The sequence below is a fragment of the Heterodontus francisci genome, chromosome 43 (assembly GCF_036365525.1).
Source record: "Heterodontus francisci isolate sHetFra1 chromosome 43, sHetFra1.hap1, whole genome shotgun sequence".
Classification (NCBI taxonomy): domain Eukaryota; kingdom Metazoa; phylum Chordata; class Chondrichthyes; order Heterodontiformes; family Heterodontidae; genus Heterodontus; species Heterodontus francisci.
The window spans coordinates 27,979,836-27,997,256 of record NC_090413.1 but is presented as its reverse complement, the minus strand read 5'-3'; the positions used below and the strand labels follow the sequence as shown (position 1 = coordinate 27,997,256).

At 45.9% G+C, this 17,421-nt stretch overlaps 2 protein-coding genes across 3 annotated transcripts in view; one reads left to right on the top strand and one right to left on the bottom strand.

The window, feature by feature from the left end:
- Window positions 1-974: 974 nt before the first annotated feature.
- On the bottom strand, window positions 975-6,637 carry LOC137355572 (alpha-N-acetylgalactosaminide alpha-2,6-sialyltransferase 3-like). 2 transcript variants are annotated; one of them, XM_068020829.1, is made up of 5 exons: window positions 6,452-6,637; window positions 4,503-4,706; window positions 3,486-3,892; window positions 2,832-2,939; window positions 975-1,547 (listed from the first exon to the last, which is right to left on the bottom strand). In XM_068020829.1, the coding sequence occupies exons 1-5, from the start codon at window positions 6,470-6,472 to the stop codon at window positions 1,358-1,360; spliced, it is 930 nt and encodes a 309-aa protein (XP_067876930.1). In that variant the 5' UTR covers window positions 6,473-6,637; the 3' UTR covers window positions 975-1,357. The 2 variants fall into 2 exon arrangements, with proteins under 2 accessions (XP_067876930.1, XP_067876931.1); XM_068020830.1 differs by lacking the exon at window positions 2,832-2,939.
- A 7,497-nt stretch (window positions 6,638-14,134) lies between these two features.
- The window catches only part of LOC137355771 (ras-specific guanine nucleotide-releasing factor RalGPS2-like), a 56,197-nt gene continuing 52,910 nt past the window's right edge, over window positions 14,135-17,421 (top strand). Inside the window, exons 1-2 of the mRNA XM_068021271.1 lie at window positions 14,135-14,189; window positions 16,311-16,361. Coding sequence (XP_067877372.1) covers window positions 14,166-14,189; window positions 16,311-16,361 — 75 coding nt within the window. The 5' untranslated portion in view covers window positions 14,135-14,165. The remainder of the gene's footprint in view (window positions 14,190-16,310; window positions 16,362-17,421) is intronic.

Genomic DNA, 17,421 nt, shown 5'->3' with positions numbered 1-17,421 from the left:
GTGCTTGGCTTTGTTCCTGGTTAAGACTTATTTTATAATCTGATAGTTTTGCTGTTTATTAAAGAAACCTGGTTGATGTGTTTTTATTCTGGGATAAAAGTAGAGTCTATGAGACACACACCGATATGGTCAATCATAGACTCTATTTTTATCCCAGAATAAAACACAACAACCAGATAGGTGTGTAGGTGTGTGTGTGTAGGGGTGTGTGTGTAGGGGTGTGTGTGTGTGTGTAGGTGTAGGGGTGTGTGTGTGTGTGTAGGGGTAGGGGTGTGTGTGTATTGACCTGTGGAGAAGTGGAACCAGAATAAACAGTGAACTCCTCCCACCTCGATCTGTAACATCTGGAATGCGCTGTGTGAAAGGGTGGTGGAAGCAGGTTTGATAGTGACTTTCGCAAGGGAATTGGATAAAATGATTAAAAAGAAACATTTTCATGGCCACGTGGAAAGAACAGGGGAGTGGGACTAATTGAATAGATCTACCAAAGAGCCAGCACAAGCACGATGAGTTTAAAGGCCTCTTTCTGTGCTATATTATGTGATTTCTATAACTGGTATAACTGGCCTGGCCTAGACTGACCCTGTAATAATACAAGTTCCCCAGGTCACATGCACTCTCCTTACTGAAGAATTTGGCAGGTTCAACATTTCTTGCTTTTGTTGGCTGGGCTGCTGAGAGAGACAGTAGCGAAACGGCTGCTTTCCGGCAGCTGTGTTACTGACACTGGTTCCTACCACCCTGGGTCTTCTCAGTCGACAACTGAAAGATGCCCAAAAAATACCCTGAACTGGAGCAAGGGGGGATACTGGAGGCTGGTGAACTTCGACGTGTCCTGGGATTGATCCCAGTTACCAGCAGACATCTGATCAGACAAAAACCCTGGTGCTCACGGGTCACCGGGGCAGAGCTGGGCACCAAAACCCTTCTAAAGTTAAAATTGCGAACAATAATTAAAACAGTTTCTTAGCTCCTTTTAATGATTAATGTTTGCAAGGTGTTGGCAGAAAAATATTAGTAGTGGGAGAGTTAAAATACAAGAAAGATGAACTAAACTTTCTTCAACTTTTCTTTTGGATTCTCCTGACTTTTTGTCCCTTTTGTCTGGATTTATTTCTAACCAGTTCAAGTTCCACAGTCTCAAACTAACAATGCAGCTTCACTCCAGCTGTCTTTCCAGCTGAAGACAAAGTAACAGCCACACTGGTCATCACACTGGAGAATATGGTCCTTTTATTTCTAGCATTTCTGAAATTCGAAGTGGAAGAGTCATTGCTTTATTGTCCCATTGTTTCAGTGTTGCCAATGTGGGTTTGAGTGAGACTCCCTGATCCTTAGAGAAGCTGCTCCATTTGTGTCAGGAGATTTGCCAGGTCGGATTGAAGAATTTGATCTTCCTCTCCTTCGCCCACTTTGCGAAGACGCTTTTCTCCGTGATGAACCTGTGCCCTCCGTATCTCGCATTCTCGTGCATGTAATACTCTGCGCACTCCTCCTGTCCGTTTGCTTCGTAGTAATGGTATGGGACGTTTCTGTGTCCTTCGGTTCTGTAAACAGGAGAGAGAGAGATGCAATTTAAATTTCCCAAGGAATGTTCCAGGGACCAGCAAATCCTGAACCCAACTGAGACTATTGATGAAATAATGTCACATGTACACAGGGCCCACGTGTCGGTCTGTTCTTCCCCCGTCTGCACTCTCTGGTGGATGTAAAACATCCCATTGCACTATTTTTGATGAAGCGGCAGGGGAGTTCTCCCTGGTGTCCTGGGGCCAATATTTATCTCTCAACCAACATCACTAAAACGCATGATCTGCTCACGTGGCTGCTTGTGGGATCTTGCTCTGCGCAAATTTGGCTGCTGTGTTTCCTACATTGCAACAGTGACGACTGTTGTGAAATGCTTTGCGGCAGCTTGAGATTGTGAAAGATGCTACAGAAATGCAGGTTATTTTCTCCCCTCCCCACCCCGTAATTCGGGACTGAAATGTTTTTTTCACTTGGCTAAACTGTGAAGAAATTGGAAACCCCCACACTTGGGGTCCTAGATCTGAAAGCTCTAATGTGATCGAGAGAATGTTAATAGACTCTCCAGTCTTTGCACACTGAGTCCACCTTGGTCATTGTTCCCTGTGCTTCATTTGGAGTGTCTCGTCCAAGTGTATTGGGCCCATTCTGTGTTCATTACCCAGACTGAGCTGGTTTTGGGGTAATTAATCATCTGATTCATGCCTCTGGCGAGACCAGCCAGCACCTTCTCCCTCTGATGTCTGACAGTCTCTACCTAATCCCTTCTGCTTCTGCTCAATACCTTGGGCCTCTCCAGATCCTCAATTCCTGAAACAACTTGTGTTCTTTCCTGACAGCACTTTATATCCCCAAAAAACTCAATTCAAATCCACCCGAAACTCTTGTCTCTCCCAGATGTGTGTGGGGTGGGGGTGGGGGTGGGGTGGGGGTGGGGGTGGGGTGGGGTAATCTCTCTGATCCCGGTGTGTGTATATGGGGAAGGGGATCTCTTTCAGCTCGAGCCTCTTCGAATATGCTGTGCTCATATTCAGGCTGCTTTCCCATTTCTGATCAGTATTTCATCGCCTCTGCTGGATATTGTCTGTTCAATTAATGCAGAAGGAACGGGGTGAGTGTACCTGTGATGCCTTCCATGGTTGAAAAGCCTGACACTGCTGTGGCTCACACGTTGAGCACGGCTTCTGCGCACCAAAGGGGTGACTGGAGGATGTGTGCACGTGTTGTGGGGGGAGGGGAGGGAACATTACAAGAGGGTGAATGTTGTGGGTGGGAGGTGTACTTGTGCGTAGATGATGTGATACCTGCAGTAAGTGTCATTGATCATCCCATACACATGGATAGTGCTGCAAGCTTCCATAGCCAAGATGAAGGTAAACCAGCCAGTACTGAGATAGGAGCCAGACAGCACCCTGGAACAGAGACAGAGAGAGAGGGGGTTACAGCCGGAGGATTTTTCAGAGCACTGAACACCAGTTCCTGATTCTGATCCCGGTGTGTGTGTGGGGGTGGGGCTGAACGTGGGCAAAGGCAGTGGGTGCCAGTGATGATAAACCTCAGCACGAGTCACCAGCCTTTGGGCAAATGAGGCATCTGCTGGAACCTAAACCTGGGTGACTCATACTTAAGTTGCCAACTCTGGCATGACCTATTCCTGGAGTTTTCATTACCTCACCTAGACAAACAGCCTTTCTCTTCCCCTGTCTGATATTTTTATAATAAATGAAAATTACAATATCGAAGAAAACTGATAGATTCTTTTTTTAATACCGATTTTGTTTTCTTTTTCTCCTGGGTTTACTTGCAGCAACATGCTAGAGATTCACCTGGAATTCCTGGAAACACTAGGGAAATCCTGGAGAGTTGGTGATCTATCTCACTGATGTGACGAGAGCATCCTGTTTTAGGAAATGTTCCAGGGAGGTGGCAGCCCAATCCTGTAATCTTGTTTTCCTTACCTGTCCTTCCCTGTCTCTCTTTTAAAAGCGATGTCACAGTATCTCATCTGCTCCTCGGTCAGAATGTAAAGCCTGGCAGATGGGAAGTGATTTTGAACGGTCCTGAGGATGTTGTAGACCACGCCTTTCCCGTCGCGTCGCATGTTCCGCTGAGGACCCCAGAAGATGTAGATGGAGCTGTTGAGGTGGGAGGTGAATGGTTCTTGTCGGAGGAGCAGGGGGGTGCTGGTGTGAGACACCACTCTAACTGTAGTCTTACTGCCCACGTCAGTCTGATAACCCTCAGTTGGTGCATTGTTCATCCTCCAAACACACTCTGATTGGTCGATCTCTGCTCCCAGGCTCGTGCCCAGCATCTGTCCAGAGCTGGAGACAATGCTGCACTGCTGACAGCGGAGTGCGAGAGGCTGCAGACAGACAAACACACGCACACTTCAGTCTCCTGCCCTCACTTTCTATATCATCGTAGGTGCACCATTATCTCCAAACCACTCTTCACAGTGTGAATGTGGATTGTGACGGTGAGCCGCCTTTTCTGTCATGGGGTGCAGCAATGCTGTTTCTAGGCCGACACTCCAAATGCAGTGCCAAGGGGCAGTGCCGCCCTGTCAGGGGGCAGTTCCGAGGGGCCGCCGCCCTGTCGCAGGGGCCGTCTTTTGGATGAGACAGTGAACGGGATGCTCCATCTGCCTCTGCAGGTGGACATAGAATCCTCCAGTGCTATTTTGGAGAAGAGCAGCGGAGTTCTCCCCGGTGTCCTGGGCCAATATTTGTCCCTCAATCAACATCACAGAAGCCGATTAACTGGTTCATTATCACATGGGATCTTACTGTGCACAAATTGGCTGCTGCGTTTCCTACATTACAACAGTGACTGCATTTCAAAAAATCTTTCATTTGCTGTGAAGCACTTTGGGATGTCCTGAGGTTGTGAAAGGTGCTATAGAAATGCAAGGCTTTCATGCAGTGCAAGTTTGGGCGATTCACAAAGCTTTCCATTGAGTGAGGGGCACATACCTGCTCCTCTGCCAGGCTAACATAACCTCGCAGCACCTCGGCATCTTGTCCAAAAGCACCAAGAAAATGAGTCCGGCTGCTGCGGCCAGACTCACCGGCCAACTGTGAGAGTATTATGGGATAGGGAGACTGATGGATGTAGTGCACCAAGGCAACAATGAACGTCACACCTCCAGTCAGAGCCACCGCTACCAGAACGTTCCGCTGGGTAAAAACACAAATTAGTTAAAGGTCACATAATTAACCTCACGTAGAGCACTGCGATCAGTCTGGGCACTGCACCTCAGAAAGGATGGATTGTCCCGAAAGTGAGTGCAGAATAACAACTACTTAAATTTATATAGCGCCTTTACTGTAACAAAAGGTCCCCAGGCACTTTACAGGAACATAATGAAACAAAATATGAAACTGAGCCACAGAAAGAGATATTGGGTCAGATGACCCAAAGCTTGATCAAAGACGTAGGTTTTAAATGTCTTAAAGGAGGAAAATGAGGAGATGTGGAGAGGGTGTCAGGAGGGAATTCCAGAGCTTGGGGCCTCAGCAGCTGAGGGCACGGCCACCAATGGTGGAGTGATTTTAAATGGGGATGCGTGCGAGGCCAGAGTTAGAGGAACGCAGAGATCTCAGAGGATTGTGGGGCTGGAGGAGGTTACAGAGATAGGGAGGGGTGAGGCTAGGGAGGGGTGAGGCCATGGAGGGATTTGAAAACAAAGATAAGAATTTTAAAATCAAGACTTTGCTTGACTGGAAGCCAGTGTAGGTCCGAGAGCACAGGGGTTATAGGGGAATGGGATTTGATGCAAATTGAGACACGAGCAGCAGAGTTTTGGATGACCTCAAGTTTACAGAGAGTAGAACGTGGGAGACCGTCCAGGAGTGAATTGGAATAGTCAAGTCTAGAGGTAACGAAGGCATGAATGAGAGTTTCAGCAGCAAATGAGCTGAGACAGGGGCGAAGTCGGGTGATACTGAGATGGAAATAGGCGGTCTTAGTGATGGATCAAATACAAGGTCGGAAGCTCATCTCAGGGTCAAATGTAACACCAAGGTTGTGAACAGACTGGCTTAATCACAGACTGTTGCCAGGGAGAGGGATGGAATTGGTAGTTAGAGAATGGAGTTTGGAGTGGGGGGAGGGGGCCTAAAATTTCTTCAGTATCCCCAATATTTAATTGGAGGAAATTTCTGCTCATTCCAGTACTGGATGTTGGATAATCAGTCTGATAATTTAACAGTGGAAGAGTTGAGAGAGGTGGTGGTGAGGTAGAGCTGGGTGTCGTCAGTGTACATGTGACAACTAACCCTGAGCTTTCGGATGATGTCACTGAGGGGCAGCATGTCGACTAGAAATAGGAGGGAGGGAATTCCAGATCTTGGGACCTCGGCAACTGAAGGCAGGGCCTCCAGTGGTCGAGCGATTTTAAATGGGGGATGCACAAGAGGCCAGAATTAGGGGAGCGTAGAGATCTCGGAGGATTGTGAGACTGGAGGAGGTTAGAGATGGGGGGAGGGGGGGGGGGGGGGGGGGATGAGGTTATGGAGGGATTTGGAAACGAGGCTGAGAATTTAAAAATGGAGGCACTGCTGGACTGGGAGCCAATGTAGGTCAGTGAACACAGGGGTGTCAGGGAACGGGACTTGGTACGAGTTAGGATCCCGTGTCTGTTTCTGAATCCTTGGTTAGATTATTGCTCCCACTTAGCACTTTGATCAGATGCCATCACATTTGCTGCAGCCTAGTCTTCTGTGAATTAACTAGAAGACTAGGACAGAGGGGGGGAAACAGCCAGTTTGACACACGTCTGCATCTAACGGTGCAGCTTTTAAAATTCAATTGTAGTGAAGGATCACATTACAAAGGCTGATGCTAATCACATTGGCTGCCTCTTTCAGTTTCACTGCATTTCAGCTGAAGGAGAACTGGGTGGAAAGAAAGATGCATTTACCTTTTTCTGTGCACAAATCATCCTCACGCCTTCTCCAACACAGCTTGTTTGAAGAGCAGGGAGCGGATGTGCTTGTGGTGGGAGAAATGACTCTCGTCGCGTCGAACAGCCATCGACACATTCTCAGGGCATCATTCTTGCAGTGAAACCATGACAGAGCTTCTCTCTGTCGCTTCCCCTCCTCCCTGCACCACCAACCCCCACCCCCCCCTCCTGAGTCACGTGACAGTGAAGAGGCCAGCTTGAGTTTCGTTAGCTTCAGTCTGCACTCTGAGTTGTGCAAGATTTGGACTGTGTTAACCTGGATGAGGCTGGCAACAGCATTGCTGTTTCTACACATGGGTTTTGTGTGTCACTGGTATTCGAGGTTACACTCCTTACTCCCCCAAACCCCCTCCATGGTGCTGATAAACACAGGGCTTGCTTTTATTTGAGATGTACAGACCAGCAGTGGCCCAGAAAACATCCCCAGTCTCTGCTGCATGAACTCTGTCGAGGCTGTAACTGGGACATTATAATTAGTCTCTGCTCCTCTCTAGTGTCAAACCCAGAAATCTACATCTGTAAGGACACCGAGAGGGAGGAAGGTTGGTATATGTGCATTGCGAAACTTTCCTCTGTGGGCAGTGTTGTTCTCGTCCCCAGGCCATTGTTAGAAGCTACTGACACTTTCTTGCTGGAATTTACATGATATTTTTATTATTCTCAGGATGTGGACATTGCTGTCAAGGCAGCTATTTAATCCCCTATCCCTAGTTACCCCTTGGTACAACTGAGTGGCTTTCTGAGCCACTTCAGAGGCTAGTTCAGACTTGACCACACTGGTCTGGGACTGGAATCACATATAGGCCAGACTGGGTAAGGACAGCAGATTTCCTTCTCTTTAAAAAAAAACACTCGTGAACAAGTATTTTTTTTTTTTGACATTCTTACAGCTTCACGGCCACTTTTATGGAGACCAGCTGTAAAATTTTCCAGATTTGTAAATTGAATTGAAATTCTTTAAACTGCCGAGGTGGGTTTTGAACCCTTGCTGCCTGCGTTACGAGTCCAGTATGTGAAGCTGTTCGTGGGCTTGGTGCCTGTCGTTAGTGGGACCATGTAGTTAGTTGTCGGAGTCGAAACTCTGAAGAGACTTGCTCAGTCTGAGAGGTGATGTTGTTCAGGAATATGTAGGATAGTAAAGAGGAGGGCAAATTAAATAGTGGATCTAGGACAAGAACACAGATTCAAATTAACAAAAGGCAAAGTTAGGACTGAAATAAGGAAGAATTTCTTTACACACTCTCTGAAGCTTGGAATAGACTTGTGGATTCAGCAATGGAATAATTTAAAGGAGCAATGGGACGGTGGGTTCTTTCTGAACTAAGATGGGCTGAATGGCCTCGCTCATCCATAATTCCTGGAATAATTTTCTTTTAAACTATTTTTTAAAAATGCTGTGTAGAATTACATAGAAATGGCAGCACTGACAGGCCATTCGGCCCATCCAGTCTATGTTGGAGTTTATTCTCCCTCAGCAGTATCTTAATCGCGTGTACTCATCCTGTTCCCATATCCCTGCTTCCACTCTCCTATAATTGCCTATCTAACCTAGTGGGAACTGCTAACACGGCCTCTGTTTCAATGACTAACTCTGGCAGTGCATTCCACAGCCCCACACCTCTCTGTGTAAAGCTTTCTCCTGCACTCTGCCCAAAATCGTTTTAATCTTCTATCCATGTCCCCTCGCTCTAGCCCCTCAATCACTGGGAACTGTTTGTTTCTATCTCCCTGCCCCACCCTTCGTAATTTGAAACCCTTCTATCTAATCACACTTGTTATTCTAATGAAAAAAGCCCCAACTTTCCGCATGTTTGCATTTCTTCAGACCAGGCAGCATCCTCCTGAAACTCTGCTGTTCCCTCTCTCTTGTCTCAACATCCTTCCTGCAGTGTGGACCCAAAACTGAGCTCACTCTCTGGTCTGTTCTGGCCTGGTCCGGCCCGGCCCATCCTGTCTCTGGTGTCACTCCGGGTTTATATCTGTTCACCATTACACCTCAACATTTAGATTCTCTACCTCTTCCTGTAATCCCCAATGTTCCAGTTTTTAAAAACACATCCACCACTTGTGTTGCTTTTAAATATCTTGGTTCACCCAACTCCCTCTGATTTTCCACATTGTCCAGCCATCCCCATTCAGGATACAGTCGTCAGTTTATGGTTCTTACTGAAATGTGTCGCTGCACATTCCCCACTGTTCCACCTGCAGCCTCTCATCAACCTCCTCCCCTCAGCTTACATTGGCCCGCAGTATTATTTCCTGTGCTATTTTAGTATCGCCTGTAAGTTTAACCCCCGCCCCCGTCTCCAAATCATTGATCTAAATATCAGAGTTACCAGCTCTGGTCAAGGGATTACTGGATCAGGTGATGTCTGATCGCACGACATCTGCAAATATAATTACATTTCCTTTTGAAAAGGTTGGGCCCCTGTATTTAAACTGGTGGTTTTAAACCAGCAGCTGCTTTGTGAGAAATTCCGAGAACCACGAGGCCACGGCAGGCAAGGGTGGGGGTGGGAGAGAAACAGAGGGAGGGGAGAGCATGAGTGGAGGAAGCATGGCTGGGTGGGGGTGGTGGCGGAGAGATACTGAGGATGGAGAGGAAACCAAAAGTTGGAGGAACTTTTGACTCCACGAGGACCTAACGGTTATCAGTGTCATTTCAGGCAGTTACTAACACTAATACTGGTTTCCTTCATAACCAACAATAATACAATAACTCACTGATAATCTCTATATAACCAGTAGTAACAGGTGTTAAAACCCCAATATCCTCCTTGTAGGCAGGCTATAACCATTGATATTCCCCTTGTACTACACAAGGTGTGGATGGGCCTCCCAGTTGATGCCTCTTTTAACAGGTTCATTCTTGATCTTTCTCTCTCTCGTTTCTTTGGGCTCGGGTTCGGTGTGAAGGTGAAACTTGGAGTCTCAGTCAGAGTTAATCTGTACTTGAACTTTACACATCAAAACCAGCTGGTTCAGATTGACCTAAAGCAAACCGGGAAATCGCACGAAGGGCAGTGGACTCTGCTTTGTGGCACTTCAACAGGAAACAACATCCTAAACTCTGCTCAAGTTCAGAGTGTGACCCAGTGCAGTCAATGTGAATTTAGCTGAGATGTACAATTGGCCCCTCCCCGTCTGTCAGCCCCCAGGCCCTTCCCCGTCTCTGTCACCTCCTCCAGCCCCCACGCCCTTCCCCGGCTCTGTCACCACCTCCAGCCCCCACGCCCTTCCCCGGCTCTGCTCCGCTCCAATTCCATCACTCCACCACTGGTGGTTGAACCTTCAGGTGCCTGGGCCCTAACATCTGGAGTTCTCTTCGCCTCTCTACCTCCTTTCTTCCTTTACAACCTACCTCTGACCAAGATTTCATCGGTTTACTGTTAATGGTGCTATATAGATATGTTGCTATAACTTTTTTTTAAGTGTTTAAAGCTTCAACCAGTAGTAAATATGCAGCAGAATGTATCTGGTATCATCTGAGGAAGATCTGATGCTTCATTTGTCCTCTTGTGTCTCAGGGTTTGTGTTCCTGCCCTCTAACATTTATATTACTGACATGTATCTCGGGAGCACCTGCGTCTTTGCACATTTGGAGAAGGGAGTTTTCGGACTATGGATTTTTATGTATCTTAATTAAGGCCCCCATTTGTCAGTCTGTAATTGTTAGTATTTTGTTATTCATTCTTGGGATTGGTGCAGCTGGCAAGATTGAGAGTGAGGGTAAGTGATTAGAATGGAATTGCCAGGTATCTCTCCTGTAAATCATTTATCAGACTTATTCCACTAACGAAAACCATTAGATCACCAGAGTAATCTCTGGTTCTTCGAGTGTAAAACCTGAAATTCCCTCTAACATTTAATGTTTTACAGAATTTGATCCATCGATGAGCGACACCTGAGATTGAAGAGTTACTCGTGGTTGGCATGGAAATGACTGAAGACTTGCCCAGTGACATGGAGTCAGATCTTGGATCAGAGGCAGGGATGTTAATACTGCAACGAGAGGGGTTTTTTTCAGATAAAATAATTCCAGACTGATAATGGAATCATGGACTAGACTTGGTTGACTTGGTTAATCTGTCCTCTCTCTTTTCTGAATTCAGCTCTGCTGAGTGTTGGAAAGAAAGAGCTGGCATTTAACTAGTGCCTGTAACATCCCAAAGATCTTCACTGCCCTAATGCTGGGAAATGCGGCAGTCACCTTGCACACAGCAAGATCCCGCAAAGAGGAGTGATTTAATGACCAGTTATTCTGTATTTTGGTTGGGATGTGTGAGGGAGCAATGTTGCCCAGGGTAACTTGCCCCACCCCCACTCCTTTTCCTCGAATGTTGCCGGGGGACCTTTATTGACCACCTGAAGGCAAATTGAGCTTTGGTGTCATCTCACCTGGAAAACGCCACTTCTGACAGTGCAGTCAGTGCTTAGATCCTGTCGTGGGGTTTGAACCCACAACATTCTTCCTGAGGTAAGAATACTACCCTGAGTGAAGCTGACTCAGGATTGGATATAGAGTTGGGGAAGGCCTCTTTCCAGCTTCTCTCATCCTGTGTCCAGCTAGGAGCAGCATTGGCAGGGCAGCCGACCTCTACTCTCGGGGGCATGAGTTAGGAAGGCCAGAAAGCCCAGAAGGAAAGATGGAAAAAAATGATGGGAGCATAAACTCATAAAGGGTCCATGGCCTCAGAATAGTTCACTCCGAATTCTCTGTGCTGTGAAGTCTCGCTCACTATCTTGTTGCTTTGAGGAGGCACCAAGAAAAGGAGGGTTGTCTGTAATTTGGGAAGGGAAAAGATTAGAGGAAATGGTAGGGAGAGGCATACTGTCTTGTCACACACTGTCTGCACTCGGATTTTGATTGAATGAAGTAACCTGGTCAGGTATGAACTTGGAGAAGATATTATTTGTTTTTTGAAGAAAGAAGATGCGCAGTGCCTTCTTTGAGTGACTCTCCTTTGTGTAAGTCCAGACATTGTGTTGGCTGCTATTGGACTATGGAGGTGTTTACGACCTCAGTGAGACCGTTAATGTTAAAAACATGAGCTATGAACCCCAGACCAATTTAAAGAATTACACCACAAGATTTCACATTTTACACATTCATTATAACAACAAAACTAAAAGAAATCCCCATTAATGAAATAGTACCTTGTAAGTGGCTGATAACCCAAATTACGGGGAAAGGTTTTTTTTTTCACTTATTAAAACACTTGTAAACCTTACAGCGCACTTTTACAGTCCTCTTTGATGGTGAAATCTTTGCAGTTAAAAGTCCCAAACTCCTCCCAGTTGCAATGGGGTGGATCTCCCAAACCTTTTCAAAGTCAATGCCCTCTTCATTCACTTCTTAGAATACTTTTGACCTGGCTAACCGTGAATAAAATGATCCTGTTGGGCTTTTACTTTTCCGTGAACTTCAACTTTCCAAACAGGTTCCAGTCTTTGAAGCCTTTCACTAAGGCTTCCGAGGGAACCCTATCCCTGTCACCACTGATTCCCTTCCTTTCTTGCAGCCTGCCTCATAAAATCAGTTAAATTTATCTAGACTCAAAAGTCAATAGCTTATTGTCCTGTTCCAATATGCAAAGTCCAGAAGTGTGGTTTCACAGAGTCACCTGGGCCTTCCGTTGTTTCCAGGCGTTGACTGCTGCTTGGTACATTTGCATCCTCAGAATCACTAACTCCTTGTTTATGATCCGATAGTCTGGGAGCGTGAAACCCATTATTCTTTCAGGTGTTACCCCAGCTGTCTCTGTTGTTTCCAAACAAAAAAGGTCTTTGTGTTCTCTGTCTTGGTAACTGAGATTTTCTGTTGTCCTTTAGCAAAGTGGATGTGAGGTCACCTGACCCTTTGGACTCCATCTTAAACTTGGAAAAAAAAAACTCAATTTTTAAAACATAATCATGTTACAAAGTCCAGCATTCATCACCGGAGACCATTGCAGAAACTCTGAACTTGTTGACACGAACTTTGCAACTCGGACTGCAGGATCTCTGACAAACTTATTACCCCCTTCCAAACCCAGAGATACAGATACCATTAGAGAGCCCTGGCTACGAGCTTTGCTTATGTGTCTGCTGTTGATCAGTTTACTCGATCGTGTATCCCCTGCTTCACCTACCTTTTTGGAACTTGATGCTTCAGATTGAAGGTGCAACGAAATCTTGCTGATCGGAATCTGATATTCGGGAAATGGTCTGACAGCAACTTGAGTCTATTATTGTCGCAATTTTAATGTTAATCTCTTCTGAAAGGAAATTAATAATGGGCAGTGGTTCAAATATTCAAATATTGATGTACACTTTTTTTTAAATTCCTCTTTTCCTCTCCCATTCACTTACTGTAACCGGCAAGTTAACATTGAAGAGCAGAATGGTACTAAAGCTTTTGCCTTTTGAGGTTAATTTTAAACTTCTGATAATCCAAGAGTTTTGTTTCCTCATTTCATGGAGTTTGAGATTGATTTTTGGGAAAGGGCAAAGGGGAGGGAGGTGGGGCTTGCCAATCATTCGACTGAATGCTGAAGTCTCGGCACGTTTTAGGTATAATTATTCACTTTGGCTAATTCAGCACGGTGTATATGCTGAGCACAGGGTGGCAACAGAACACAGCTTTCCTGTGTTCTCAAAGTTAAATTTTACAAAAACCTTGTGTTGAAGAGATTGTGTTGGAACTTTTATAGATCACTGGTTAAGCCTCAGCTGGAGAAGTGTGGACAATTCTGGGCACCGCGCTGCAGGAAAGATGTAAAGGCCTTAGAAAGAGTACCGAGGATTTTCAGGATTTTTACCAAGGATGAGGGATTTCAGTTCTAAGGAGTGGTTGGAACACAGAAGGTTAAGAGGTGACTTAATAGAGGTTTTCAAGATTGGTTTTGATAGTGAATTAAAAAAACTGTATTGCCTCCAGTGAGTGGACCAATAATCAGGTTGTGGATTCAAAATCATTGATGGAAGGTCTAGATGGGAGATGAGAATTCTTTACAGTCAGAGGGATCTGGCAGCGCTCAATCTCCATTTTGAAAGAGAGTTGGATGGGGAATTTACAGGGTTATGGACTAGAAGCAGGAATGTGGGATTAAACACAACCACTCTTTCAAAGCCAGCATGGAAGTGATGGGCCGAATGGCCTCCTTCTGTGCTGTAAGTTTCCATAAAGTCTCTTTCTGTTGCTGAGATGGTGAGTGGGTTCCTCTGCCAGTGGATGTGACTGAGAGAAGGCAGGAGAATAGGGGTGGCCTTCCCTCTTCCCTTGTCCTTCCTAGCTAGTCAGGCTGTGCGAACGTCACAGGCCCGGAGTTGCAGGCGGGTTCTGCCCAGTGTCCTGGCTAAATATTCCTCAGGCAATGTCACTGCAACAGGTTATCCGATCCTTATCACAGTGTTGTTTGTGGGATCTTGCTGTGCACAAATGGCTGCCTTTAAAAACAATGACTGCTTCAAAAAAGTACTTTAGAAAATTGTTTTCTTTTTTTAAAAAAAAAAGTCTGGCATGGTGTCTGAATGAACTGTGCTTAATTTTCCAAAACCTGCTGCTCAATTACTGTCTGTTTACAAGCTAAGATTTTGTCTATTTCAGAAGAGCTCATCTGTGGCGTCCACACAGAAAGGATCCTGCGGCCTCGGAAAGAGCTTCGATGCTGTTGTGTTTGATGTTCTCATGGTAACCCCGGAACAGTTTGCAGTGAGTAGAACATGAAGGGAGAGAGGGAACGAGAGTGGGAGGGATGGAGAAAGATGTATGATGAGTATTGGATTTATAATGGTGTCCGGACTGTAAACAGTGAGATATTCAAACGATTTCCCCCAGAGACTTGCTGGGGAGTGTACTGAGTGGGGGCAGTAAGTTCCTAATTGTGTTGTTATCTGATTCCAGTTGGTTTGCAATGACCTCTGCCCCTGCAATTGGGAGCGACAAAATCCAATGATCTCTACGACAAAATGAAAATCCAAAACTGGGTCGGGATTGATTGTGGTGCCTATCACAGTCAAATAGCTCACTGGGCTAACGAACATGATGCTAAAAGGCAGCCTGGGGTCAGGGAGAGAAAACTGGAAGGAGGTGGTAAACGTGGAAGGTACTGGAGCAGACTGTTCAGAGTGAGGACAAATACCGATAGACAGGAATCTTAAGACCTGACATTTCTTGGATGGCAGCAATTTCAAATTTTTGACCTTGTGTTTTACTTTTTATCCCACTCTGATTTTTAAACCTGGTTTGCCAGAGTTTGCAGATTTTATTTGTGTCCTTACTCACTGATGTGTGACAGATTTACATTTCTATAGCGCCTTTCACGACTCAGGTTGTCCCAAAGCGTTTCACAGACAATGGAGTACTTTTAAAGTGTACTCACTGTTGTAACGTAGGAAGCCAATTTGCGCGCAGCAAGCTCCCACAGACAATGAGATAATCGGTAAATTGTTTTTGTGAAGTTGTTTAAAGGATAAATATTGACAGGGCATCACTCCCCAGCTCATTTTTAAATAGGGCCACCTGAGGATAGACAGGACCTCGGTTTCACGTCTCATCCAAAAGTTGGCACCTCCAGTGCAGCACTCCCTCTGTACTGCCCTGGGAACATGCTCAATTCAAACCCATTATTTATTTGAGCTAACTTGTTCCTGGGGTGGTGATGAATTCAGGCTGATGAGGTATCAGCCTCTTGCTGGGTCAAAGGGAGGAGGCGAGAGTAATAATCTCTGCTTGCGGTACAGTCTGCACTTTTGAATTTTTTTGCCAATTTGTGCATTGATGTAGATCTAAAATCTCTGCATACTTCTGCTTGTATCTTTATCATTTCACAAAACCATCAACAGCTGCTGTCTGTGTCTGCAAAAGATAGAGGTTGAAAGTTTGCACTTTTTTTTTAGAAAACCTCAGACAGTCTGGTTACTGGAGCATTGAGCCTCGTTTGTGGTGACAGGGGTCACATCAGCCTGGAACTGAAGCCAGTTTGATTATGAAGGTGTAATTTGTCTATCCGGTGCCCCATCTTGCAGTGGTTTTGTAAGCTGCTCTGTCAATTAGCAAATGTGTAAAACCTTTGAAAAGATTGTCCCTCCATAGCATCTGAAAATAATATAGTATCAAAGGAGGCCATTCTGCCCATAGAGTCTGTGCTGGCTTCTTTTTGGAGAACAATCTAGCTAGTGCGGCTCTCCCACTTTTTTCCCAACCCCTCAGGCAGTGCATTCCAAATCCGAACCACTCGTTGCATAAAGGTTTTTTTTTTTTTGCAAATCCCCTTAAATCTAGAAGACAAAAGTAAAATACTGCAGATGTTGGAAATCCAAAATAAAAACAGAAAATGCCAGAAATCATCAGAGCTGAAACGTTAACTCTGTTTCTCTCTCCACAGATGCTGCCAGACCTGCTGGACGTTTTTTGTTTTTATTAACTTTTTAAAATCTGTGTCCTCTGGTTATTATCTGCGATATCCCAAAGCAACTCTCTGCAATGGCCATGCAAACCAGCAAGGTGGGGAATGGGGCAGGAAGCAAAGGCAGGACAAAGGAAAGTTCTAGAGGATTTGTCACGGAGGTGGGATTGTGCAGCAGAGCAATTTAGGACCGAATCTGGACAATCTGGTGTTTGTTCAGCAGAAAGAGTCAGTAATAATCTCGAGGAGCAGACTGTGCACGAACGGGTGTATGTCTGGTTGTTAAATATTTTAATGCAGTGTTAAGTTGCTTGTTTTTGTCTCTGTGTTTGCAACTTGTTTTAGCAGTCTGGGGTTAGTGAAAGGATTCCTTCACATCCTGTGTATTGCCTGTGGTTGATCACTGATATTCTGCTTTGTTTCAGAGTCAAATCACCCGACTTGACATTCCTGTCTTCAAAGCCATCCAACCCGAGGTATGGAGCAGGCCTGGTGGGGGTGGGGGTAGTGGTGTGGGGAGGAGGAGGAGGGGCTGGGGTGGGGGAGGGAGAAAGGAGGCAGGCTTGTGGGAGTGGGGGAGGAGGGGCCAGACTGGCAAAGTGCCAAGGTGACCATCCATCAAATACTGACAGTCTGGCGGGGGAGGGGGGTCCAGACTGCAGAAAGGAAGATAAGAATTTTTTAAAAATTTGTTCATGGGATGCGAGTGTCACAGGCAAAGCCAGCATTTGTTGTTCATCCCTGATTAGCCTTGAGAAGGTGGAGCGGGCCATTCGGCCCCTCAGGCTTGCACCACCATTCAGTACGATCATGGCTGATATTCTACCTCAAATCCACTGTCCTGCCCGATTCCCAGATCCTTCCATTCCTTTATTCTGGTTGTAACATGTGACTACAAGGATGATGGAAGGTGAGCCAGACAGACGCTGGCCTGTCCTCATGCAGCAATTCCTGTGTTCAAACTGGATTGGTGGTTTTAGGGAGAAGGATAGACTGAGATGATCAAATACTCCAGGTATACGATGGCCTCTGTCACACTGGGCTGGACATGCCATTGTGTCCCCCAGGTGCTGATTGAACTGGTGCCAGTGGGATGGTGCCCGATGGGAGCGCAGTGTGAACGCCGGGGACGGGGTTTACGGTGCCGCAGTGTGAACGCCGGGGAGAAATGGGTTGAAGGTAAGTGACTGTATGGGAAACGTGCAGCCATGGTGTAGTGTGATCTGCAAGCAACAGGAGGAGGCCATTCAGCCCCTCAAGCCTGTTCTGTCACTCCAATAGATCATGACTGATCTGTAACTCAATTACATTTACCCGCCTTTGCTCCATATCCCTTCACACCCCTTACCCAACAAAAATCTATCCATCTCCACCTTCAAAGCTCCAATGGATCACCAGCATCCACAGATTTTTTTGCGAGAGGACAATATCCCGTCCAATCAGCCTAAGCAAAGAGCAAATGTAATAGTCAGCGGTCTTTAGGTGCAGATGGACTGGGTGGGTGAGCCTGTGCCAGAGGACTACAAGGCCAGCATT